At 54.3% G+C, this 26,640-nt stretch overlaps 1 protein-coding gene across 1 annotated transcript in view; it reads right to left on the reverse strand.

Annotated features, from left to right (window-relative positions):
• Positions 1–26,640, reverse strand: part of MYO18B (myosin XVIIIB) — a 55,937-nt gene that overhangs the window by 20,016 nt on the left and 9,281 nt on the right. The window contains exons 12-34 of the mRNA XM_027689712.1: positions 22,856–23,026; positions 22,352–22,442; positions 21,852–22,044; positions 20,408–20,488; positions 19,840–19,987; positions 19,552–19,711; positions 18,591–18,774; positions 17,598–17,790; positions 17,072–17,181; positions 14,419–14,484; positions 12,939–13,067; positions 12,542–12,685; positions 11,812–11,901; positions 10,361–10,480; positions 10,137–10,245; positions 9,381–9,505; positions 8,185–8,339; positions 7,726–7,849; positions 6,827–7,027; positions 6,592–6,702; positions 5,790–5,894; positions 3,354–3,500; positions 137–250 (exon numbers count right to left, since the gene is read on the reverse strand). Of these exons, the coding sequence (XP_027545513.1) occupies positions 137–250; positions 3,354–3,500; positions 5,790–5,894; positions 6,592–6,702; positions 6,827–7,027; positions 7,726–7,849; positions 8,185–8,339; positions 9,381–9,505; positions 10,137–10,245; positions 10,361–10,480; positions 11,812–11,901; positions 12,542–12,685; positions 12,939–13,067; positions 14,419–14,484; positions 17,072–17,181; positions 17,598–17,790; positions 18,591–18,774; positions 19,552–19,711; positions 19,840–19,987; positions 20,408–20,488; positions 21,852–22,044; positions 22,352–22,442; positions 22,856–23,026 (3,071 nt within the window). The remainder of the gene's footprint in view (positions 1–136; positions 251–3,353; positions 3,501–5,789; positions 5,895–6,591; positions 6,703–6,826; positions 7,028–7,725; positions 7,850–8,184; positions 8,340–9,380; positions 9,506–10,136; positions 10,246–10,360; positions 10,481–11,811; positions 11,902–12,541; positions 12,686–12,938; positions 13,068–14,418; positions 14,485–17,071; positions 17,182–17,597; positions 17,791–18,590; positions 18,775–19,551; positions 19,712–19,839; positions 19,988–20,407; positions 20,489–21,851; positions 22,045–22,351; positions 22,443–22,855; positions 23,027–26,640) is intronic.

Here is a 26,640-nt window from a genome sequence, read left to right on the forward strand (position 1 = left end):
AATATGCTGAGGTGATTTACTAAACATGCTGGTAGTTGCTGATTTAGCAAATCAGCTGCTGATTGCTGCCAAACCCAAGGAGAGGGGACTGTGCCCTCCTACCTCCCCTGCCCTGGCCACATCTCCAGGAACCCACCAGGGTCTTGTTTCTGCTGAGGGTCTCCATCTCCATGTGCAAGTTCTCCAGCTCCAGGGCCGCTGTCTGCTGGTTCCTCTGAGCCTCTGCACACTTTGCTTCACTCTCTTCCAACTGAGAAAAATTAGAGTTGGGGAATCATCACCGATGATGCTGTCCCACGCCATACAGCCACATCTATTCCCACTTCCCTGGAGCATTTTTCCCTGGTAGAACACATGGAATCTTGACCTTCTAAGCCTGTGCTGCTCTTCAGCCTGTCTGCTCCTGGTTGACAGGGAAAACAAGGCTTTCTTGACAGCTCCCAGCACATCTCACCACAGATTCCAACACTCCTGTCTGTCCTGGTGAGCATGGCAGACAGGCCTCCATAGCACATCCACCCTCTGCCTCCGGGATGTAGAGCTGGGATCATTAATTTGCAAAATTATGTGAATTACATGTAATTCCTGATTAGAGCAATTCATGATTCGGGGTTTGCAAATGGGCTTTTCATGTGGTGTAAATTGCATTTGCAAATACACATGGAAGATCACATTTATAAATGCTAATTTGCTCTCGGGTTTTACAGCTCAGCCATTAAGATCACAATGATCTTCAATGGGCTGCAAACACCTGGAAGCTGCAGCATCATCCCGAAAACTCTCCCCTGCCACGACGGAGGAGTTTACGTAGGCTGTACCTGAACATCCAGTTCCTTTCCCTGCCCCCTGGGGTTTCTTTCTTTCCTTTACAAAAAAAGAAAACCGAACCCCTCTGCTCACTGCTCATTTCCTGTGCCTGGTCCTGGTTTCCCTGTGGAGCTCCCGAGAGCAACAGTAGCCACTGCACACCACAGCGAGAGCTTGAGCATTTTAGGCTGTTTTTTCAGGTTTTACTTATCTTTTTTAAACTCTCCCCCTCAAAAAGAGGGAAATCATGAAATGATTATAACTGGAGCAATCCTTGGCTCATTTCCCTCCGCTATGGGAGGTCATTGAGACCTCCCACTAGAGAGGGAAGAACTTTCTTCCACCAGCAGAAAAATACCTTCTGTGTTTTGCTGGGATGAGTTGAAGACACCAGTTGGATTGATCCCTGGTTTTATGGCCAAGGGCTTTCCCACTCAGCTTGGGGCTCCTCTAGAAGCAGCTGCACCCATGACCAGCCCTGGGACTGACCTCTCCCCTGCCATGACCTCACCAAAATTCCTCATATTTTAATCAGAGAGAAACACATCTCCAAGACCTCTCATTAAATACCAGCTTCCAATTCACTTTGTGTAATGGAATTTTCCCACTTGGGAAGAATAAATTGAAATTCCCCCCAAAAATGCATAATGTATGAACTTCAGAACAACATTAGTTTGCTGTGAACACCATCTGTTAAATACCTGCGTAAAATGGATGCCTCAGCCTTATTAAGAAACAATGCTGTACTTCCAGCCATATGGATTTTGATTAACGGAAGTGCAGCATTTTAGCAAAGCTTTTCTCCTTGTGGAGGTCCGTGGGCTGGTGGTAGGATGCACTGGCTTTTGAGAAAGTCGTCATGAATGCCATTAGAAATTGTTTAAATTTAAAGGACAGAATAATCACGTGGCATTTTTAACACATGCGGAGTCTCGGTGTTGGTGGCACTGCAAAAACTCAATATCCCCAAAATTAAGGCTGTTCACTCACTCTGAACACAAGGCAACCCTAAGTCCAACCTGTGTCCGATCCTCACCTTGTCACCCAGCCCAGAACACTGAGTGCCACGTCCAGTCATTCCTCGAACCCCTCCAGGGATGGAGACTCCACCATCTCCCTGGGCAGCCCCTTCCAATGCCTGACCACCCTTTCCATGAAGAAATTCCTCCTGATGTCCAATCTAAACCTCCCCTGGTACAGCTTGAAGCCAGTTCCTCTCATCCTGTCTCTCGTTCCCTGGGAGCAGAGCCCTACCCACCTCGGCTACATCCTCCTGTCAGGGACTTGGAGAGAGCAAGAAGGTCCCCCCTGAGTCTCTTTTTCTCCAGGCTGAGCCCCCCCAGCTCTGTCAGCCGCTCCTCACAGGACTTTATTCTCTAGACCCTTCACCAGCTCCTTTGCCCAAATGCATTGTTCCCCCAGTAAGATGGGGCTGGACACCATGGGAATGGCCACAGTCCCTGGGCAGAGCGAGCATCCCAGCATCACTGCTGGTCCCTTGGATCAGCATATGGAAGGGAGCTGAGCACAGGGCCCTCCCCCATTAAGAGCACCAGGGGCTGGAAAAAAACAGGCATGGTGCAATCTCTCCAGCCTCAAAGTGGGATTTGGGAAACATTGAAGGATTTATGAAGTGCAGCATTACAGCATTGGGTCAATAAGAGAGAGCACGTGACTGCCAAAAATGACCATTCCCACTGCCTGTCCTGGCCATGGCCATCCCCTACCCTGGATATTCAGGTAATGGACACAAGTATGGACATGAACATGGTCATAGACATGGGCATGGCCATGGACACGGATACACCGCTGGCTCCATCAGGCTGAGCTCACCTTCCCCTTCTCCCTCGGCACAGGTGGGAACAGCTGCTCCTCACAGCTGTTATTTATGCAGAACTACCATCCCAATTATATTTGGATGTTGCTGGAATCACTCATGCCTCCCGATTAGTTTGTTTCCAGGGGAAATGTACAGTACAGATTAATTACTGAGCAGTTTCGGAGGACTGGCATCGTTAGCTCAGCCTCTGCTCAGCGCTGTGGGATGCATGTCCATGGTCAGCCTGGGGTGGACAGCCCCGAGGGACCCCTGTCCATGGCAGGGCACTCTGCAGCACCCTGAGCTCACCCTGGGGTTATCCCTGCTCTGGTGGGCACAAGCTGGCACACACCTGTAGCTGCTCAGCAGCTGCTCACTCAGCACCACTGAACACGGGGTATCTCTGCTCAAACTACAGCAAACCCAGTGCGATCCCTGCTCCTGCTCACAGCATCCCTATGGCAACACCACCCCAACCCAGCGCGTAAGAGACAGAGAGAAACTCCAAACAGAAGGTAATTAACAGGAAAAAAGGGAAAAACACTTAAACACTGTTGACTTAATTATGGGGAAGTGCTCCCTTCAAAGAGCCCTTGAAGTGTGTGAGGCACTGCACCTTGCCTGCGTGGGTGATGCTCGCAGGGTCACCGCTCGCTCCGCGTGTGACTCAAAGCAGGAGAGCTGGAAATATTCCTCGTGGCTTCCCTGCTCACCCAAAGGTCCCCACCTGCTTGCGCAGGAGCTCCAGCTCCTGGGAGCTGGCTCCGGGCTCCGTGGGGGCCGCCACCAGCAGCTGCACGTCGGCGAGGAGGGCGCGTGTCCGGCGCAGGTCCCGCCGCAGCCGCTTCTCCACGTCGAAGTCACGGTGGCCGATCTGGGGAGGGGACAGAGGGTGTCCTCAGCCCTTCGCCTCCATTAGAATCTCTCATCTCACCCCAAGGCATTCCCCACACAATGTAAGAACATTTTGGTAATGCTGAGGTCATGATGCAAGAACATATTAAATATCTATGTATAAATGTTACCATTTTCATAGAATCATAGAATCATGGAATAATTTAGGTTGGAAAAGACCTCCAGGATCATCGAGTCCAACCTTTGACCCATCACCACCTCGTCAACTAGACCAGATCACTGACTGCCACATCCAGTCACTTCTTGAACACCTCCAGAGATGGTGACTCCATCACCTCTTTCAAATAAAAATAATTTAATAGTTAAACGGAAGGGAGCAAATAAATTTTGTGAACATTAGAACTAGCAGATTCCACCAAAATACCACATTTTTCTCCCCCCAAAAGCTGTTCTCTGAAAACATTTGCCCAGCCCTGGTTTCCATCAGCCACATCCTTGCCCAGTGGCCATCCCTGTGGCCAGAGGGGCAGCCTGGCCACATGACTGCAGGAAGCACCGTAAAAACCCCCACCCTCTATGCTCCCCCCTCGAGCTGAGAGCAACCATGGTTACAGGGATAAAGGAATTAGAAAAACACCAAACAAACAGGGACATGGTTTCAGCACTTGATTTCAGCCTAATTGAAGTATAAGAGCATTTTCCATTTAGGCTGTTTTCCACGGCTCTCGCTTCAAACCCCTTCTCCTATTTTCTATTCACTAGCTAAAATGAACTGCATAGATTTGACCTTGTAGCCCAGTTTAGAGCTGGCTGGAATTTGCTGGAACCAGAAATCATTGGCATCTCCATTTTCTTAATTAGTTTTCTGGGTTGGCTGTTTTTTTCTCTTTTTAATGAACTGTCCTCTGCAAACCAGAGGGTGTTTGGTGCTGTGGCTGGAAGCAGCTGCCCCCTCCCACCGTTGCAGCCCAGGGTTTTTAAGTGACAAAGGCAGGATTTCATGTTATAGCTCTGCCAAGGCTGCAGTTGTATCTCACACATACTACAGCAATTCCCAGCTGCACAGTTCCATCTCCCCTTCCCCTCACACCGTGACTGCCCTCGGGGGACTGGGGGCTGCCGGGGCAGCACCTGGGGACAGTCCTGGGGGGAGAAGGTGCCTTTCCTTGTGAGCTCCTGCTGCTTCCTCATCCATCTCAGTTCTCCACCAAATAAGCAAGACATGTTGGACTGTTGTAATAATACCCTGCTTTGATGCAGCACGATTTATTGTGACAGTTCCCAAAACATCTAAGCCAGGAGCCGGGGGGATGTTATGGATAAGCCTCATCAGACCACTTTGTGTCTACTTGAAATATACCCACCATTCCAGTGCTGCAAATCTCCCAGATTCATCCTGTTTAATGAACACATGTGACTGCCAGGGCTAGTGAAATGGTGAAATCCAGCTTGTGCCAATGGCCAGAGGACACAGTGCTTAATTACTGTGCCAGGGTGAGTGGCTCTGGGACAAGGCTGTGTGAGGGATAGACCCTCCAGGCTGAGCTCTGGAGAGCCCTGGGGTGCAGCACCACTGAGATGGTGACTCTGAACACGCTGGGCTGGTGCCATCCTCAGCCCTGGCAGCACCAGGCCCCAGGAAAGGGCCAGCTGGGACCTCACTCAGTCACCAGAGCACCGTGATGGCCTCTGGGCCATGTCAAGGGATGCCCAAGCCAATAAATCTGCTCAAGGAGGCTGCATTCAGCCCCTCACCTGCTGGTTGAACGCAGAGCAGCTGGGTGTGCTTTCCCATCACCTGCACCTCAATCGCTGCCACAGACACATCAGAGAGGGAGAAAGGATTTGTTTAAAAAATGTGGCTGGGATAGAATTCCTCTGCAAAGAGCAGGATTGGATAAACTGCTTTTCTAGGCAGTTAGATGCACTCCAGTGTTAGACGTGGCTAGTCTGACTCTCATGAAAACAACAGTAAAAAGCAGATGCCTCCCCCTGCTTAGAAATTCTCCCATACAAAAGGGAACAGTTCCCCTCCGCAGGTCCTTACTGGGACCACGTGGCTCCTGTGTGATCCTTGCAGACCCAAAGCCCTCAGATCCCAGTGCTGCTGCAGCACACACTGCTGCTCTGTTGGATGGCATTTGGGAGAGGTGGTGGACAGGAGCATCCTGGACAGCTGCACGTGCATCAACAACTAGGCTGTTGCTCCATCTGCACTTGTGCATTCCCACTCCCAATTTTATGGGCAGTGTTTTTAGGCAGGACATGGCCCACGAAGCAGCCCCTGGGACAGGCACTGTCCTCTTACCTGCTCACACAAGGTGCCAATGAGCCCTTCCAGGTCCTGCTTCTCGTGTAGCACCTTCTGCTTCTCCTCGTACTCCTGTTCCAGCTGCATCTCCAGCTGCCGGAGCTGCGTGTGTGAGAAACCCCGGCCATGCTCAGATCCCAGCCAGCCCCCAAAAGCCCCATGTCCCAGCAGGGCACAGCCACCACCACAGTGGGGACCTGGCACCCCCCAGGAGAGGGGGTACATCGAAGTCTCCCACTCCACCCAGCACTGGGAACCAGGAATGGGTCGTGTCCCCTGGAGCACCTGCCCCCCAGCAGTGCAGAGGGGAATTAGTCCAGGAGCCTGCAGGACTTTGGGAGACAGGATGGCTATTTGAGCCGTGCTGCCTGTGAGGCACACTCAGACATGCCCAAGGGCTGTCACTGCAGTTCTGGAGTTTGTGTTTGCACCCACTGACCCATGGCCTTGTGGAAATGGTATTTTCTGTAAATTATCCCCAAACATGAAACACTGGAGTTGGTGCCCTTGGCATGACACCGGAGTTACCAGGAGCAGTGTGTCCATGTTCTGCATCAGACATGGCTCTTGCACACTGTCCCCAGCAGCCCCTCCAGCGTGACAGGAACTCATGCTTGACCCAAACCCTGATCTGCACACCTGGGATGTGACCAAGGCTCATGTTGGGTTGATGGTGGGAAATCAGCACCTCAACACTTCCTGAGGAAGACAGACCCTGGAACAGCTCCTCCTCTGCACTGAGTGCATGGGGAGCTCCGAGGAGCGCCCAGAATCGTCCCCACACCCAGTGAGGACTTACCCTCTTCTGGCAGGACTGCCGCACATCCTCCAGCTCCTCGTCCTTGTCCTCCAGCTCCTTCTGGTGGATCTGCTTCATCCGCTCGATCTCCAGCTCCAACCTCTCGTGAAGCTGAAAGACCCAGAGATGAAGCACAGTGGTAACACTCAGCCCCGAAGGGATGGGGATGGTGTTGGTCTGGGCTCAATGTGCCTGATGGGGATGGACACCCCCGGCACACCCAGCCCCACGTTACCTGCTCCAGGTGATCGACAGCGGCCGTTTGTCGCTCCAGCTCCTTCCTCTGCTCAGCAGCACTGCCCTCCAGGTCCCAGAGCTGCTTCTTGAGTGCAGGCACAGCACTGCTGTCCGTGGCACCAGCGGTGCTGAGCTCCTGCACCCGGCTGGCCAGCAGGGCCGCCCGCTGTGCCAGGCTGGCCACCTCCGCCTCCTTCTGCTGCTCGGCCAGACAGAGCAGGGGGTCAGAGCCCAGACATAGTAGGGGGCCCTGGCGCTAACACCCTGCTCTTAGAACCCACAGCATTCCCAACAGCATCATCCAAAACCCCTGGAGCAGCAGCAAGTAGTGGGCAGCCCCTTTCCCGCACTGAGAGCCCTATCCCCACCATGAGCCCCAAGCACACCTTTCCTTCTTGATCCTGAGCTCACCTTCCCACTCCCGTGGGTGTCCCCACTGTGGGTTCCCCACAGCCTCTGCTGCCTGGGGTGCTGGCAGCAGCCCTGCAGGCTCCACCCAACCCTGCAGCTGTGCCCCTGCCACCATCAGGTCAATGATCTGAGGGTCTCGGTGGCACCTGGTGCAGCACCATCCCATAGGACACAGACTGGCAGCTTCCCACACGTGGGATTGGGGGTAGGGATGTGAGGAAGAGCACAAGTGACTTCAGTGACAGTGGGGGTGGGCCTGGTTAGCTAAATCATGGGATGGGGATCACTTATACACAGCAACGGCCCTTCTTCTAGCAGACGAGAAAGTTATTTAAACACATCAGGTGCCTCCCAGAACTGCGCTAAAAGAAATTGGAATCAAGTTTCCTGATTGCCTCTGCTCTAATTGCAAAGGTAATGTCTTTGCTTCCAAAGCTGTTCCCAAAACAGGGCATAATTGCAGCAAAGTGGGATGACTCTTCTTACCTCCAAGCTCTGCTGAAGTTTTCCCATCTCCCAGCGGATGCTGGTGTTCTCCTGGGACAACTTTTCACGGAGGCTCTTCTCAAAGGCAGACTGTCCCAGGGCCTGGGCTAACTGCAGGTCAAACCTGGAGGGGGAACACCAGTTACCTCTCCCTAGGTCAGGCTGGAAAGGGCTTTGAGCAACATGGGCTAGTTGAAGGTGTCCCTTCCCGTGGCAACGGAGTGGCACAAGATGAGCTTTTAGGTCCCTTCCAACCCAAAACAGCCTGTGATTCCATGATAAACTCACATAGCAACGGGATGTAAAACTAACTCCCAGGCGTGGTGCAACCTCCAGCAGTCAAAACAGACGAAAACATCCGCCCTTCCAGGAGCCTCTTACCCACCCTAATCATTCCCATTCCCCGTCCCTCCTGCTCCAGCACCCCCCCAGCCCTCCACACGCTCCCAGCAGCCTTACTTCTTCTGCCTCTTCTCCAGCTCGTGGTTGCGGCTCTGCTGGCTCTCGGCCAGCACCCGCGCGTCCTCCAGCTCGCAGGACAGGCGCCGGCACCGCCGCCGCAGCTGCTGGGACACCCGCTTGGCCGCCTCGCACGCCGCCCGCGCCTCGCCGAGCTGCGGGGAGGGACAGCCCTGAGACCCCGCGGGACACACGCCCCGCAGGGGAGGGACCCCCAGGGACCCCACGGCACACAAACCCCGGGTAAGATCCCCACCCGGGGCTCAGCCCCACCTAGGTCCCAGGGGATGATTCACCCCGAGATTTTTCGCTAAATAAGGACAAACCGAAGTGCTCTGAACCCTCAGGCTCCAGGCAGCAACCCCCCCCCCCACAAGTGCCTGCAGCATCCCAGCCCTCCTGCTGAGTCAGCGAAGCTGCCCCGGGGCAATGTCTGATCCCGTTTCTCTACAAAAAGCAGCGTCTGGAGGGAGGGAGAAGAATCCCCCAAGGATTCACATCGTGTTTGGGACACACACACAGAGCTATTACACGTCAGGGAATGGAGTCATTAAGGAATGACTTTAAATAAGCAAAATCTTGCATTAATGAAGCTTGTAATTCCAAACTAACTAAAAGCAAATGGGCTGCTTTGCTTTACTCGAGCTCCAAAGACTCAGCTGCTTTTCTTATTACTATTTAATGTACCATAAGCAGTCTTCATTTCTTTGTTTCATCCGTGTAGGAGGTGACCTGACTCCCAGGCACTGCTGAGGAAGCACGTTGGCTTTTCAGGACAAAGCTCAGGAACTGCCAGCTCTTTACATCAGCAGCTCTTTGTGTGACAGATGGTGTGAGCACAGCCCCGTCCAGCTCCCTAACCCAGAACAGCACCAAGACTCACCATCAAGCCTCCCCACCCCGCAGCTCCCACCCTGCCCACGCTCACACTTGACCAAGGTGGAATTTTGCCATGTTCTGGTGCAAAAGCAATTTTTGAAGCTTGAAAGAAGTTTTGGGGCATTTATTCTCAAACCAGCAGAAAACAGGTAGTGTCCCCTGGTCAGTGGGAGCAGCAGCAACAAGCGGATGTGAAGCTGAGCCTCAGCCCTGCAAAGCTTTTCCTGCCCCAGGAGTAGGGAGAGAACAACTGGCTCCAGCAGCAGCCCTGGTGTGACTTGGGGGTCCCTGTCCCCTCCTGGGCTGGCAGCACTTGCCTTTTGCTCGAGCCCTGTCCTGGTGCCCAGCTCGGACTCCAGCCGCTCCTCCAGCTGCACCAGCCGCTTCCGCAGGAACACGATCTCCGTCTGTGCACAGTCGAACCGCACCTGCCACTCGTCCTCTGCCAGAGAGAGACCCCGGGGTGCTGGGTGGGTGCTTGGGCCTGACCAGCCCCAGTGGCTGTGCCAGGGGTGGATGGGTGGATGCACAAGGACACCACAGCTCCCAGGTAGCACCAACACCAGCACTGAGCTCATAGGGCACAGAGCTGCTTTGTGTGCCCAGGGCTGCCCCAAGCCACGTGGAACATGTGCCCTGCCTTAGGCAGAGCATGTGTGCTCATCCTGTCACATCCCACCCCATCCCATCCCACCCCATCCCATTCCATGCCATCCCACTTGTGCCTTAGCAGCCTCCTCATCCCACCATACATACTTCAGACACACTCTGAGGTGCCGGGAGTGCTGAGCACTGCCAGGCAGTGCCAGGAGCACCCTGGGGGAGAATCCCTGCTGTCACCCCAAGCCCCATGCCAGAGACAGCACTGCATGTGACCAAGCTGTCACTGCCAGATCCCACCAGATGAGCCATGTGGGATGATGGGCTGCCAAAATACACTGGGGTGCCAGAGGCCGGGGGAGTGGCACTGACCGGAGCGGCCAAACCTCTGCCCTCTCCTTTGTGGCTCTGCTGACCCCATGGATCAGGCTGGATGCCTGGAGCATGCATCACCTCCAGAGGGACATTCCTACCTCCTCCAGAGCCACTTATCTTCATTTCCCGCAGCTGGACCAGCTGTTGGGCCTCTTCCAGCTGCTTTTCCACCGACTCCAGTTTCTTCTGCACTTGGTCATGTTTGCTCTGCGGAAACCAAAGGAGGAAGGGAGCAGGTCTACCTGGGTCTGGGGTCCAGCAAGGCTGTGCCAGGAGGAAGCCATTGCCAATGGCATGGCCCGGGGGCTCAGGGCTCTCGTACCTGCAGCTCCTGCAGCTCGCGGGCACCCCGGAGCCGCTCTGCCCGCTCTCCATCCAGGGCCTGGCAGGTGACATCGCCCTTGTACCGCTCGTCCGACAGCTCTGTTGTCAGGTCGATGATCTGGGGGGACGGGGGGTCAGTCTGGGCATGGCTGTGCACGCCGGCTCAGGGGGGTCAGCCATCCCACATCCACCCCACAGTCCTGAGTGCACTCTGCCTGCCCTCTGGGGAGGTGGTCAGTGCACACCAGCGCTGACCAGCGCCGCCAGTGGGAGCCCAGGATCTCATCTGGCAGCATCCAGCTGCCTGTGCCAGGCTGCCTGTGCCAGGCTACCTGCACCACACTGCAGACAGGACTCACCAGATTTCTCCATTGTTCTATTTGATTACATTAAATTTCCTTTGAAACCAGAAGCAGATGAATGAAGGGGAGAATTATTAATTCAGAGAATCAATTTCATTTTTCGCAGAGCAGAGGGGCACAGAGTCTGTCCTGCTCAGCTGGCTGAGCGAGGGGCTACAGAGGCAGCAGGGCCACAGGAAAACACAAAAAAATTCCAGTGCTCCTTTTTCTGCATCTGACAGCATTTAAAGCACTTCACATTTTGCAGGCAGCAGCTCCTTAGAGGGTCTCAGAAGTTTAACTCAGTAAGCAAACCCCACAGGTTTCCTGTCCCTGGGGAGTCAATGTTTTTCTGGGTCTGCCCTGAGGCATTCAACTTGATCAGCATTCCCAGCCCTTTAACAGAGAGCTTAAACTAAACCATCTTTACTCCCTTCCCATTGAGTAGGAGATCCTAGGCCCTCGGGGCTGTTGGCACCCTTAACCAGAGCTGCAGCCTAGACCCCAGCTCAGCCACGCTGCAGCCCAGTGATCCGGGCAAGCCCAGGGTATTTATAGAAACCCTGGGAGCTCCTTCTCTCCACGATGCTTGGCAAGATCCCAGGCACAATCACACAAGAGCCCTTCCATCAGAGAGCAGAACACACAAAGGACCAGCAGCTATCTGGGGATTATGGAATCCTGGAATGGTTTGAACTGGAAAGGACCCTAAATATATCCAGTGCCAGCCCCTGCCATGGGCAGGGACACCTTCCACTAGACCAGGTTGCTCCAAGCCCTGTCTGACACGGCCTTGAACACTTCCAGGGATGGGGCAGCCACAGCTTCTCTGGGTAACCTGCAGTGATGCCAGTCTGGAATGTTGCAGGCGGGCACCACAGCCCATCGTGGTTCTGCTCAGAGAACCACCCCCAGATAAGGTCATTGGTGGCAGCTGCCACTGCCCATCCCACTGCTGCCCATGGCTCCTCCAGCTGTGGTGCAACTGGTGCTCCTATTCATCCTGATACAGCTTCATTTCCAACCTGGCCAAGCAGAGCTGTGGCAGAGGCATTGGGGACTGTACCAGAGGTTTTTGGAGCTGTATCAGAGGTTTTTGGGGCTGTACCTTGCTCTCCAGCCTCTCTGCATTCTGCCTGAGCTCACTGCATGCCTGCTCGGATTTTTCCAGCTTCCTTCTCAGCGCCGCCAGCTCCTCCTAGGGAAGATTGGGAAAAAAACACACACGGAGAGTTCCAGCATCCTTGGTTTATTTATGAAAACCTTGTTTTCTGTTCAAAATAAGTGGAAGAGACATAGCTGCCTTATTAGTAAAATTTACCAGGCAATTTTGAAGGCTGCTCACTGCAAATTGCTGGGACTACAGCTCTTGACATGAATTCCATCGGAGGCAATGTCAGCTTGGGTGTGCGTAGAGCACATTTTATGAGAAAGCAGCAAACCTCAAAAGCCTGAGCTGAACAGCCAGAGGCCTGTATCATACCCAGGGAGCGTCCCAGGGCCCTGGCAGGTATCACAGCGCAGTGCAAAGGCACAGTGTTGGCTGTGATTCCTTTCCAGGCAGCAGGAGCTGCTCCGTGCAGCCTTGTCCTGCTTTGATGTCCAACACTGAGCAGAAGCAGAACGTGCAGAGCCGTGATAAAAACAGGGGTTAACGGGTGATGGGGCCTGATGGATCCCAGGTGGGTTTAGGCAGCTTTTATTTCAGCTGAACCAGCCTGAAAACATCTTGTTAAAACCTCACTCAGGCAACAGGGGGAACAGGATGCCAGGGAAGATCGACTAGGAATTTAGCGCAGGTCTGTCCCATCCCACCCACCCCATCCCTCGGTACACACCTCTTTTGCACGGAGCTGCTCCTCCGCCAGGTTAACACTGAGCAAGGGCCGCACGTGGCTCAGCAGCTGCCACCAGGGCCAGTGCCTGACTGCCTGGAAGACCACCAGGTTCTTCTGGATGCAGCGGATGGCGAGGCGCTGGATCTGCGGGGAGACACAGCAGCAGTGACCCTCACCCAGCCAGGAAGGACCAGGCTGGGCCACCAGGCTGGAGGGGGATGAGGTGGCAGAGGAGGTCAGGGGATGGCAGTGTGGCATCTCATGGCTGCCCATGGGGAGGGCAAAGCTGGTACCCTTCAAAGGACCTCAAAAGAGCTGTAATTTGGATGCTCTGGGCCATATCCCAGCAGCGCTGATCCGGGTGGGCACAGGTATCCCTAACCAATGGGATGGGTACCTTCAACCTCTTGAACTTCTGGCGGCTGAGGAAGCCCTTGCAAGCAGCCTGGAGCAGGGTCATCTTCTGGGCTATCAGCTTGTCGCGCTGCTTCTCCAGTCTGGAGATGACCCCCGGCTTCAGGAACACCTGAGAGCAAGTACCGAGGTTACACACCCCCAGGACAGGGACTGAAACCTCTCCCTCCTCCTGTTTAACAGGAGCATCGACCATCACAATGTGCAATTCCTCAAAACCCTTCCCTTGGGATGCTGCCCGTTCCCCCCAGTGCAGGGATGGATGGATATCTCAGTGGCTTCTGACAGGTCAGACACAGCTATGCATGGGTAACACACAGACATGCACAGGCAGTGCACAGATACACACAGACAATACAGAGATAAGCACAGGTAGCACACAGACATGCACAGTAACACATAGCTATGCACAAGTAAAACCAGCTACAAACAGGTAACAGCAACAGTGCATTACAATAGCAAGCCACGATGTTTTCGTTCACTGAGCTGGTCACAAACACTGTGTAAATGGTACAGATCTGCTGATGCCATTGAATTTAGCCCAGTATAGATCTCTGAGTGTTTAAGGTGTCTCTGGGTCACTGCCCGACAAAGCTCTCGGGATACAGGACCAGGACTTGGGATACAGGTGCTCACAACTATCGCAGCCCATTTGCATAACACAGCTTTAATAACCCCTGAAGGACACGTGTGAGGCCAGCGGGTGCTCAAAGAGCTGCATTTTAAAGATGCCAAATTGAATCAAAGAACAATCCCAAGGAAACTCGCTCTCTCGAGCTAATGCCATGATTGCTCCACCACCTATTCAATTGCCTCATTAATGTCTGTATTAACTCCCCAACCCAGCAAGCTTCGAAGCCAGTACAAAATCAATGCTCAAAGCAACAGCAAAGCGAACTCCTCCACAACGAGATGTGACCGGGGCTGCCATCGTGCTATTGATTAATAACAAGGGTTCCAGAGAAGAGATAATTGCAAACTGTGCTGTGCAGGAAAAAAGAAAGTTATTTTGCTCCACAGAGCTGTTTCATGAATTCTTTCTTTACAGACTGCAGAGCTGAAGGCAAGCACGCACAGGAAATTAATTTTTCTTTGAGACCATTACATTTGAGTTCAAACACTGTTGCTGTGACAGCTGCCTGGCTTTGCAATGTGAACCCCAGTCCACCAAACCCGTGAGCTGTTCAAGCCCCATTCCCTCCCATGAGACATCAATGCCACGAAGGGCTGGATTTTGTTAATCAGGTACAGATTTTATCCAGGGTACTGCTTTCAGACATGAATTGGGAGCCTTCTGTGCTGATTGCTGGTGAGGCTCAGTTTCCCAGACCACCTGGTGCCATGTCGAGCAGCGAAGGGGAAGCTTTCTTCCCAGTTTGGGAAGCTTTGGGCAGCTGGCATGGGGCAGGCTGTGCCCCCACACACCGAGAGCAATAGGGAAGCAGGGACTGGAGCCACCGTACCTGGCTGCGTCCTATGGCAATGCTCTTCTTCTCCAGATCCAGCGCCTGGAACAGCTCCTCTATAGCCTGTGGAGAAGGAGCACATCATGGAATTGCTCAGGAAACATTTATACCCTGCCATGAGCCTGCTGAAATGGGGTGCAGGGATCCCTGGTCCTCATGGGTGCCCAGAAAGGTGCACCCAGCTTATGGCACCCCGTAAAGGTACATCCAGCTCTGCTCTCCTTTCCTCTTCCCCATGCCAAAGCCCACCTTCCCAGTCATAAGTCCTGGTGTAAGGACTTTCTGTCCTGGAGGCTTTTGGTGGGATGAGGGGCAGAGATGTGCAGCTGCATGGAAGTTATTCCCCCTTTTGCTGCCATGCCAGGTTTGGAAGGACCCCAGTGCCTGGACAGCCCTGGGAAGAGGTGACACAGGGGTCAGTGAGAGCCTGTCCCAGTTCCAACCAACTGCACTCAGTGCTCCCCTTCTGTTCACCTCACCAACAGCTTGTCCCATGGAGCCAAAGCAGATGGAAAAGCACAGAATTCCCTTCGAGCCCACCGGCACAGCACAGAACCCCCACAGGGATTCAAGCAGGAGATTAGTCGAGGGGAGAAACCTGAACTCAATTACTCTGAGCTTTGGACCGACACAGGAATATAACAGGCAGCAACACCAGACATTCCCCCAGGGCAGCAAATGCTGTCTGGATGGATGGGTGGTAACAGAAATCCTCCGCTGATACTTCACTCCAGACAACATCCTCTGGCAGCCTCATACATCTCCTTCCCAAAGGACAAACCCACGGGATGAATATTTCACCATGGACCCAGGAATACCTTGTGCAGCAGAACTTCACTCCTGGCCTCACCAGTAGCCATGCAGGGGTGGGATGGAGTACACCAGGGAATGGGGATATGAACCACCACAGGGCATGAAATCCCATGCTGGAGGCAAAGAAGTGCCAGTGCTGTGGCTGTGCCCTGCTCCATAGGTAATGCTGGGACTGGTGTAGGGCTGTGCAGCACGATACCATCCCATCCCCACCTCCACCTCCATTTGATCCCCATCCCACTGCATCCCCACTCCCTCTCCATCCCCCTCTCCATGTCATCCCCATCCCAGCACAAGCACAGGGCCAGTTGTTGCTGCACTGTCACCTCACTGCTGATGAGCATCTCCCCTGCCCCAGTGGTCAGGTTAATGCCTCTTCCCAGGAAGCAGTCCCCAGCCAACAAAACCTTGCAGCAGCAAGCTCCAGGGAGGATGGGATTTTCCAAATCCCCTGCTTACACCCTGCTGACAAGGCACCCTCTGCCTTCAACAGCATTTCAGAGCAATATTGACCTTTTCCGACTGTCAAACTTGTCTTATTAAATCCCGAGGTCTTAACTGCCTTTGCACATGCTGGCAGGCAGTTTGCACAACACAGCACGTGCCCAGCTTTAATTCTTCTCCTCTCAGCTCTTCCCAGCTTGCCCATAGCCTTATTCCAGGGGCTGGGATGGTTCTTCCATGGTTTTGCTACAAATTTATTAGGAAACAAATAAAACTGGTACATCCCCACCTTCCTTCCTGACCTCCTTTAACTTTCAGGCATTGTGGGACAAGGTGAGGAGCCACCCTGGGCTGCAGGTGATGCCAAATACCCTAGGAGACCCCATGGTCCCTGCTCCCTTGGATCCCTGGGAATGCTGCCTGGCTTGTCCTCAGCCAGCCGGCTTTAAGGGATCCAGGAAGAGGGATAGAGTGCTGTCATGCTGGGCCACGGCAATGCACAGATCCTGCCCTCAGTTTGTGCCCTGTCCTGCAAACCAGGACAAGGAGGAATCCTCAGCACACAGGATTGTCAAAGCCATTTCCCCTCAAGTATTAAAAAGACACAATAACAGACTGAGTTCTCCAAGTCCTCTCCATGGTGCAATAATGCTTGTGAGTGCAGCCCGCTCCAGGAATTTACTGCCTTGGCAAAAGCAGTCCTCAGGGGAGAGACTCTGGGATGCAGAGCCGAGCTCAGCTGCCCTGCCAGGCTGCTGGAGGATCCATGTCCCTCCATGCTCGGGCACCATGGGGAGGGTGAAGAGGAGCAGGAAGCAAAGCCATACCCCAAATCCAGTGCTGCAGGAGGCTGTACCTACACAGGACACAGCTCCATGGACAGATCACTCCTGATTCTTGCTAAGGAGCTCTGAGAGCCCAGAGCCCAGTCTGTGGGCTAGCTCAGAGACTCCCAGACCCGATCACCAATGCTGGTGTGCTGCTCAGAGCTGTGTTGAATGGCATTTTCTCCTTTTCCTAGTCCCTGAAGGCAGCCTTGTGTTTAGAATCATGGAATCATTTTGGTTGGAAAAGCTCTATAGGATCAAGTCCAACTGTTCCCACAGCACTGCCAAGGCCATCACTAACCCATGTCCCCAAGTGCCACATCCACACATCTGTTAAACCCCTCCAAGGATGGTGACTCTATCACTTCCCTGGGCAGCCTATTACAGGTTTTGACAGCTCTTCCAGTGACAGAATTTTTCCTAACATCCAATCTAAGAGCTCCAGGAATTGCTCCTCATGTCAAAGACAGCCCTGGTGGCATTGGGGAGGGTTGAAATAGCTCTGGCATCAGCACAGCCCCATGTGGGGGTCTCAGCCTGTGTCCCCCAGCCAGCCCAGCACACACCTTGCTCTCATCTGGCACCTCGTAGGCAGAGGTGTGTTTCTTCATCACCTCCGGAGCCAGGACTTGGAAGCGCCTTCGGAACTGGGTGAGGAGCAGGCGATCCGTGTACCCTGGAGGCAGACAGACAGACATGCTGGGGGCTGCACCACTCCTGGGGCACTGCCACTGGGACACTGGGGAGGGATCTGGTCAGAGAGGGCTGCAAAGTGTGGCCTGTCCTCCCGCACAGGTCCCTTTCCCCATGACATTAACCGTGACCGTGGTTGATGCAGGTCCAGCCTGATGCATGGATGCATCCATGCTCCAAGGGGAGCACGGGGGAACCACACTGGAACCACAGCTGCCCAGGCAGGAGAGGGGTTGGGAACCCCTGCAAAAAGCAGCAATAAAATTTGGGGTGTTTCTGAAATGGGGCTGGTGAGAAGTGGGCAATGGGCAGAGCCTGGAAGGGCTGAGGCAGGGGCAGGGAGGCAGTGGTGGGTGGGACGGGCACAGCCCGTGTGGCAGCGATGGGGGCCAGACGTACCGACACGGTGCAGGCGCAGGGCATCCAGGAGCTGGGTCCCCTCCAGCTGGGTCCTCAGGGCCACCACATCCAGCTGTGGGGCTGCGTTGGGTGGTGCAGGGGGACGAGGGACTGGCCCTTCCGACCCCATTCCCGGGAGGAAGCAGTGGACAAAGTGCAGCTGGGACCGCCGGAGAAGGTTGGTGAGGGCGTCCTGTAGGACAAGCAGAGGTCAGTGGGGATGGAGTGGGACAAAGGGGCAGCACGTGCTGGCAGTGGGAAATGCTCCCTGTGCACCTGCTGCAGTGGGTCTGGGTAGGTGAAGGAGTCACCTCCAAGCCCTTAGGAAGCATATTAGGAACAGCTCTGGTCAGAGAGACGAACACAGGGGTGCAGGTCACAGATGCTGGTCAGGACCCTTCCTCCTAATGTCTCATGTTTTCAGTTGATGGGATGCAAAAACTTAACCAGGGTTCATAGAATCATAGAATGCTTTGGGTTGGAAGGGACCTCAAAGATAATTATGGTTGAGGAACACTGGGTGTGGGGCTTGCCAGGGATAAGGACCCCAAAATGGGCTGGCCAGGGAGGCAGCGAGCCTGAGCCTCATCTCTGAGAGAGAGTTTGGGCACCTAATTACAGCTGAGAGCAGCAGGAACCTGGCACGTGCCCAGCACTAAGGGGTAGTTTACTGTCTGAGTGCTTAAGAGGATTAAACTGCGGCACAGCAAGGTTCTGTGTAATCTGTTCATGATCTGTTTGCCTGCGATGCTCTCCCTGAGTGACAGCAGCGCTGAGGAAGCTCATGGTCACCCGTGGCCAGAGCAGCATCCCGGGTGAGACACAGCCACAATGGTCACCCAGCTCCTGGGGCAGCAGGTGACTGATGGGGGGTGCAGGGCTTCCCCAATAAGGAGGAGTGTGTCCTAGGCAAGGTCTCAGTGTGGGGCCATGATATTTCGTGCCATAAACCCCCCAACCCACAGCCACGAGGGTCCCGACAGCAGCACTCACCGCCTGCAGCTTGATCTGAGCACACACCGACCTCTTCCTCACGGCTGCGAAGCTGCTGGTGAAGGTCTTCCTCAGGCAGGCGTTGCGGTGCAGGGCAGCCTGGGATCGTCCCTCCAGCCCGGCCACGGCGCGGCAGGACAGCGGCGCCCGCGCCCGCGGCTGCACCAGCTCCCTCACCGCGGGGCTGTGGGGATGAGACGTGGGATGGGGCACGGGGGCCGCAGTGGGGGTGGGAGACCTTGGCTTCCCAGCCCCTTCTACAGGGATGCAACAGCCGGGGCCCCAAATTCAGATTTGTGCTGCTCTGCGGAGCAGAGAAAGGTGCTGAGACGCCCCTCACCCACTTCGCTCCTCTCTGGTCTGGGCACTGAGCTGTTCACTGCTGTAAAACCTTCCCTGAGTTGAAGCACAAAACGAAACAAGCCAGCAGAGTGCAAGCAGAAGGTTAAAATCCCCTGTGTGTGCAGACACCTGCAGCACCTCGGTTCCTTTTCAATTCCAATTTAGTTTACAAGTTCCTCAAAGCAGTGGGAAAACCTGGGTAGTTGCTACACAAGGAGCTGGTGATGTCTAATGGCTCTGACATGTGCTGGACCCCCAAAAGGCCATGGGCTGGCACAGGGACACCTTTCACTAGATCAGATTGCTCCAAACCCCACCCAATCCAACCTTGAATACTTCCAGGGATGGGGCAGCCATAGCTTCTTTAGGCAACCTGTGCCAGAGCCTCCCCATCCTCACAGGGAAGAATTTCTTCCCATCTAACCCTGCCCTCTGTCAGTGGAAAACCATTTCCCCCCTTGTCCTGTGACACAGACACAATTCTGTGTCTCCCCCTCCATGACCAAAGCCAGGGCAGGTTTGCAATGTCCAGCCCCAGCTTCATGGCAGGGTTATCCCCATCCCACTCCTGTGGGCACAGGGCTCACCACTGGCACCACGAAACCTCCCTGGGACTTACACTGTGGAATGCTGCAGCACCTGGATGGCGTTCTGGGCTGAGAGGTTGAACTTGGCTTTGCTGACCCACCCCGTGAGGTCGTAGCGCACGGGGTCGGTGCCCAGCTGGTGGGAGATCTCGAAGTGCAGCGCCTGCTCACACCGGCGCATGTGCCCGTCCCCTGCAACAGCGACAGCAGCCCAGAACCAGCCCAGAGAAAAGTCAGATGTTTAACTGGCTGCATTTCTCAGATTTCCAAAGCCAAATGGCAATGCCAAAGGCTGGGCAGCCGAGCTGAGCCCAACTTACCCTCCTGGTCGGGTCCCTTTGTGGCGAAGTAGGAGCAGAGGCGGCTGAAGGCAGAGCTGTCCCCGGAGCCTGGGATCAGCACCTCCTCGTCCAGGATCCACAGCAGCCCCCGGCGATCAGCCCCGGGGCTGCCTGGCAGCACCTGCGGCTGCTGAGGGAGACAGCCCTTGGCGCTGGGAAGGGGCAGAAGGGCTGTGGGCTCCAGCCACAGCCACACCAGCCCACTCCCTCCAACCTGCTCCCACTGCCCAGCTGTGGCCATGAGACCCTCCTAGCCTGATCTATCTCTGTTCATCACCCTGAGCCCTACCCAGTGGCAGTGCTCCAGAGGAGGCCATCATCCTGGCTCTGCAGCCAGGCTGGGAGGGGTGACAGGGAGCAGGGCTTGGCCAGAGAGGGTGCTTGTATTTTAAAAAGCCAAAAAATCTCCTGGCGGATGCTGTGCCCTTCCCTGCAACACTCCAGGCTGCTCTGGGACACTCCATAGGGTCCCTCTACGCCCTTTGAACCCACATTGCCCTGAGAAGGAGGATGCAGAACTCCCATGGTGCCCACGGGGACAGGGTACCTGGGAGCAGCTCAGGTCGATGATGGACAGTGTGGCCAGTGGAGAGCGCTCTGGAAGATCAAAAGACACCTCAACATTTTCCTGGAAAACATTATTTAAAAGCTTGCTTCAGTCATGGTCTGGCATCTGGAAGCCAAGAGGAGATCCATTGCCAGGGATGTGAAGGAAGGCAGGGATCCAGGGGAGCGGAGCAGGGATCCTCTGCAGTGACACGGAGGAATGGCCGTGCCTGTCCCTGTGGGCAGGGCTATCGGGACCCCCTCTCTCCATGGAATGGTGCTTTGGGTGTGTCAGACAAGCTGGATAAATCATGGAGGTGATAATAATTGATGTATTACAACTGATAATTATTTCTTAACAATAAAGCAGCAAGAAAGCAATCAATTATTTAATTTGCAGCTTGCAGGTGTTGTTTTCCTCCCTTAGCCGAGGGCTGCAGGGCTCATCCCCCTTCCCAACACCCCCAGCACCACATCTGGGAGCCCCCCGGAGGGGCAGGGGGAGCATGGCCTGAACTGGGGATGCTCAGCAAAAGCCATGGCTTCAGTGTCTCTCCATGGCAACATGGAGAGGATCTGCCAAGGAATCCAGGTCTGCAGGCAGAGTAGAAAGCAGCAGTGGAGCCCCAGTTTCTCTCTGCCAAAGGCAGGTGCCACTGTCATCCCATATGTGACCCAGTACTGGGAGTGAGTGATCCCAGGGCTCACAGAGCAGTCCTGGGGCTCACAGGGATGTGTCCTGCACTATCCTTAGCCAGCAGGAAAGCCCAGGCAAGAGGAGCCTGCGGAGCCCTCCGGCATTCCAAGCTCAGGCAATTACGTATTCATCACTGGTGAAGGGCACATCTATCCTTACTCGGCGCAAGTGATGTGTGAGTATTAAACCATGGGAATTCAACCATTTTCCCAGGGCTAGAGGCATTAAAGTAACTCCTGCAAGCCTAATAATAAGTTCATCTCTGCTTGTAGGTTTCTCAGCAGCTTATTTCTGCAATAATTTATCATTTTCTTTTCTATTCTCTATTATTCATCATCTGAGGAAAAAGTCAGCTGTGCCAACAGAAGGGCACAAAGCCTCCTGAGCTGGAGCAAGTATATCATAGAATCCCAGAATGGTTTGGGTTGGAAGAGACCTTAAAAATCACCTAGTTCCAACGCCCCTGCCATGAGGGGTTCCACAAAGACACAAAGTGAGCCTGGCATCTCTGGCACGTCAGAAACAGCCAAGAGGATCCAGGACTGGGGCAGGAGGGAAAGAGAAACACAGCTCAAGGCTACAGTTCTGTACAGACTCCCCATTTCTGTAACACCCCTCCTGTTAAAGCTACTGAGTCATTCACTCACACCATGGCAAGGCACAGGGATCCACTGGGCCAAATGCAGCCCCGTCCCCAGGCACTGGGAAGCTGCTCCCCGGAATGCTGCTCCCAGCCCTTGCTCCTCACCTCTCTGTACCTCTCCATCTCCAGGAGGAAGGTTTTCTCATAGAAGAGCCCCTGCAGCCGCTCCTGCACGTAGTTGTGGCACAGCTCTTCGAAGGTGGCCGCGCGCTCGGCCCGTTGGTGCCGCGGGTTCTGGAAGCCAGGGGTGTCCACCACGGCAATGGAAGCCATGGAGAGGTGCTGGGAGGAGAAGGACCTGGGAAAAGAGCCACACACACCACTGGGATTTACCCACAGACAGCAGAAGTGATCCCAACCAGGCACTCACGGTGCCAGGTCTCTGTGCCAGGCTGCCTGTGCCGCAGGAGGGCAGGACAGGGGAGGTCCCAAGTGCCAGTGTGCTCTCCCAGACAAAGATTTTCACACAACTTCTTTTTTTTCCAGCAGGCAGCAGTCACTTGCTTCATTCCTCTCTCTGGAGAGCCCCAGCAAAGATCCCTCCTCAGCAGCCCCTGGAGAAGGGGCTGCCACCCCCAGCCCCCCAGTGCCCGGCAGTTCTGTACCTGTTGATCAGCGAGACGACAGCAGCAAAGAGCTCCTCGTAGAGCCCCGAGGCCATTCCCTCCACACACTCCACACCTGTCATCTTTGGCCCTGGCACAGGTGGAGGGAAGAGCAGGCACAGACACGTCATTTCTTTCCAGCCAAGTTCAGCCAGCACAGAGCTGAGATGGCACTCAGGACTGCAGCCCACTCTCCTGCCCTCTCAGTTTGGGGGTTTTCCCCTTTTTATAGGCAGGGCTCTCACAGCGTTCAAGCCAAATCACTTCTCTGAATTCATCTGATCTTTGTGTGTCCCTAAGGAGGGACAGGCAGGGGCAGCTGGAAAGCTGAGGGCAGCACAGTCAATGATTTAATTAATATTAACATACCTAAATGGGCCTCACTGCCTGAGAAGAGCAGGGTGCATTGCCTCTCCACACAGACCCTCCACCTGCTCCCGGTGCAGCACCCCGCAATTCCCTATCCCCCAAAATAAAGGGAAGAGGGATGCAGCATCCCAGTACCTGCCGGGCTCTCCTCAGCCAGGGGTGGCTGCCGGCCCCGCGCCGTCACCTGCGCCAGGATCTGCTTCAGATGGTGTTTGAAGACAGCAGTGCTGAGCTCCTCCGGGTCACAGCCCAGCACCTCGGCGGCACGGCTCGCGCTCTCGAACTTCATGAACTGCTTCCTGCCGACTGGGGAGGGGGACAGGGGCACCAGGGAGTCAGGCAGGGCCAGCACCAGCAGAGCTGGGTGCAGGCTCAATGTCCCCAGCAAACATCCTGCCTGTTCCCATGTGCATCTCCAAAACCAAAACGATTAAGGGCAAGTCCAGGGACCAGATGAACCCTGCGACCCACCCAGGCTGCCACCAGCCAGGCATCAGTAACACCATGTATTTCAAGAGTTTCGGTGGAGCAAACCAGCAGATGTGCTAAAGGGAACTGATGGGATTACAAAGCAATCCCTGGAAATCCTGGATCACCTCTCTTGGCCCCAGCAGTGTTTGCTGTCCCGGCAGCCCAGGAGCAGCATTCCTCCCCACAGTGACAGCAGAGCTCCACTTGGTGCTTATATCCAGTGATAAGACTCCAGCTTAATGATTAAAATCAATAGGGAAGTAATTTGCAGGATTAATCCTTTTACAAATCCAGGTGCTGTGGAGGCAGCCGGCCGGCAGGTGCTCAGGTACTCAGGGAATGAGCAGAAACAGGAGCAGGCAAGCAAAGTCACCCAGAGACCTCAGGGTAGCACTTTTGCATGGTGGATGAGAAGCCCGGGGGGGTCACAGCTAAGTTGAGCCCTTAAAACACAACTGGTGCCTGGTGGCAGGGGAGAGACTTTGGGATGGAGAGCGAGAGGTGGCACATCCTGGGAAGCCCATGGGGGACCCACTCCCAGCCAAGGGAATGCACAAAGCAGGGCTTGAGGGCTGGGTGCTGCTTCACAGCACACCCACGAGAGTCAACCCCCCTTTCCCTTCCCCTTTGATCCTTTCTCAGTATTTTCTATGCTGACTGAAGGACTCCAACATCAAGGGCTGTGCTGGAGCAGGCAGAGGAACTGCCTCAACACTCTTGGCTTTGATTTATTCTGTTTTCACTTGTTCTAATCTGAGCTGGCTGGACAGAGGCTGATTCCTGACAGACAAAAGATTCCTGCCTGCCAGGGAGCAGAGGGGTTGGGGAGCCAGGGCTGCACACAGCCTGCTGCACAGGCTGCCAGAGCTGGCATTCCACACTGGCCACTTCAGCACCCCGAGAAAAATGAGAGGCTCCACTCAGCCCCAGAGGAGCCCAGGCACCATTTCACACTTCATAGACTATAACCAGCAGCAGCATCACACGACCCTCTTGGGTGTAATGTGACGATGGAAAACTCACCAGCTTTAACACATAAAGGGAATTACTTTGGCCCATTTAATATTTAAGAGGAGCAGGAGGAAAACACAGGGTCAGCACCAGCCTTGCCTCGCTCACAGGGACCCCAGCTCAGCCTTTCCTGCTACAGCCCCAACACAAGCCCAGCCCATCTCTGCATTGCTCCATGCCTCGCTTTCTGGGTCTGAAACAGGGATGTTCCTTCTCCTGTCTCCCAGGGCACGATGCTCCCCTGGTACCACCACCCTCCGCAGGGTCTGGGGGAGCTCAGAGCCTTCCCCACCTGACCAGCAGGTTCCAGACCCCATCTCCTGTGTGGTTTCCTCCCTCTAAGGGGTTCAGGACCCTCACTGCAGTGACGGGGGGGGGGGGTTTGTCCTGACCATGACACAGACCTGTGGCAGCACCAGGAAGATTTGGTGACCTGCAGCTGCTGGAATCACATCACCTCTATTACAGGTGAGGGCTGGGAGCCCTCAGGGAGCCACAGTGCTTTATTTTTATATCAGCCAGCAAAAGGGACAGCTTGAGAGCGAGCTGAACGCCGACCCCTGCTGCGCCCCAAACCTCCCTCCTGCTTAAAGAGGCAGAAAATAAAGCAAAACAGGGGATATCCTGCAGCCCACAAAGGGACTGAAGCACTCAGGTGAATGGTACCCAGGATGCCCCGCTGGCCTCTGGCTTCCAGGTTGCTTTCCCACTAAAAGAGCTGCTCTAACATGTTTCAAAGGCAGCAGGAAGGGCTGACACCGGGATGGAGCAAAGCAGGCTTTTGAAATTCAACCTTTTCTTCTCGGTGTTTTTGTAGCTGCAAATGCATTTTCCACTCTCATCCAGGAAGAGGTGGTGCTGTCCCCTCCTGATTTATTCCTGAACAAACTGAACGTGTGAGGAGAGAAGGGAAAAAGGTGCCTTTAACCCACCCTGGGGCCCATTTAACACGTGCCGGGGCCACCGCGGGGGATGGGGATGGCTCCTGAATGCCGTGAAAAACCAGCACTGAGGTTCCCTTTGGTGAGATTTCAAGGAGAGGATTTTGAATACACAACATCAAAGGGCGTGAAAGGGGAAGGAAAGGGATGGCTATGGGGAGACAGGTTTAACCACATTAAAAGCCTCGTCGCCCCCACTGAGACTTTTGCTCCATCTGGCTTTGATCCATTTTTTATCCATATTTCCTTTCATTTCTCCCCTTTTGTTGACACACGATGGGGGAATCAATACCAGAGTGAGAGACGCTGAGACATGCTCTGGTTGTTAATCCCACACCTGAGTGTGCTTGGGACCCGCAGCCCTGTCTGGACCCGTTATTCCCATTCCTGTTCATGCTGAAACAATTGCACAGTATTTGTTGGATACAGCGCTCAATTCCCTCCCAGACTTACAGGGGGCTCAGGACAGAATGTGCAGGAAGTCTGAGCAAAGCAGCTCAGCTTCCCCACCACCGTGACCATCCTTCCACCTGCCCTTGAGCTGAGCACTCCCAAAACGAGACGCGCCTCCAAAATTTGCTCTCCTGAAAACTCACAAGCCAGAAGGACCTTCAATTTTTTTTTTTACAAAAGCCTTCTCACACACATCAGCCTGAAACCAGGGGATCATCTTAAGAGGTTGGAAGGGTATTAGGAGATGGAGATGGGGAAAGAGAGCACCAGAGAGGAGAAAGAGAACTCACTCTAAGTGACGCCAGCATCCATCCTTTTAAAACAATTAATAAATGATTAATGGCAAAAATTACCATAAGATGTGTTATGACATGTTGCAGAGACATTTATAAATGTCTGTGGCTTAGTTTATGGCAGCTTTTATGCAGCCCTCATAAATTGAAGTGTGTAAATCAATGTGGCTGCATCTAAAACGGGTTAGAGCACATTCTAAAATAATTTATAAGGGATAAGGCAATTTCTATTCGCCTGTATTAACAAAGTCTTTATAAATACAATCTTCATCCAGACTCAGCCTATTATAATTCAGTTAGAGTGGTAGACACTCAAGAGATCATAAAATCAGTGCTACCTTAAGCTGTCCCTTTGCAGTGTCATTGGGGACAACGTGCCAAAGAACAAGTCACCCACTCTGGTCCTTCCCAAGGAGCAGGCACAAGGTGATGTCCTGCAGCCCTGTCTTATCCTCATGCAGCTGGGGATCCCCTCCAGAAGCCCCAGTGGGACAGGAGACCAGCACCCCACATCACCCAGCTCCTCCATGGGTGACAAGGAGCTTGGAGCCACCAGAAATGGAACAACCTCGGGATGAGCATCAGCCCCGCACACCTCCCCATGTCCCACACACCCCAGCACCAAACACCACCAGGACACGTCTTCTCCCTGCTCCAACCCCCAGCTCCAAGATGAGGTGTAAGAGATGGAAAGGCAGGAGCCTCCTCACCTTTGCAGGAGTCCCCTCACCTTCACAGCAGCCCCCTCACC

Source organism: Neopelma chrysocephalum, unplaced genomic scaffold (genome assembly GCF_003984885.1).
Source record: "Neopelma chrysocephalum unplaced genomic scaffold, ASM398488v2 Primary Assembly neopelma1_77, whole genome shotgun sequence".
Lineage (NCBI taxonomy): Eukaryota > Metazoa > Chordata > Aves > Passeriformes > Pipridae > Neopelma > Neopelma chrysocephalum.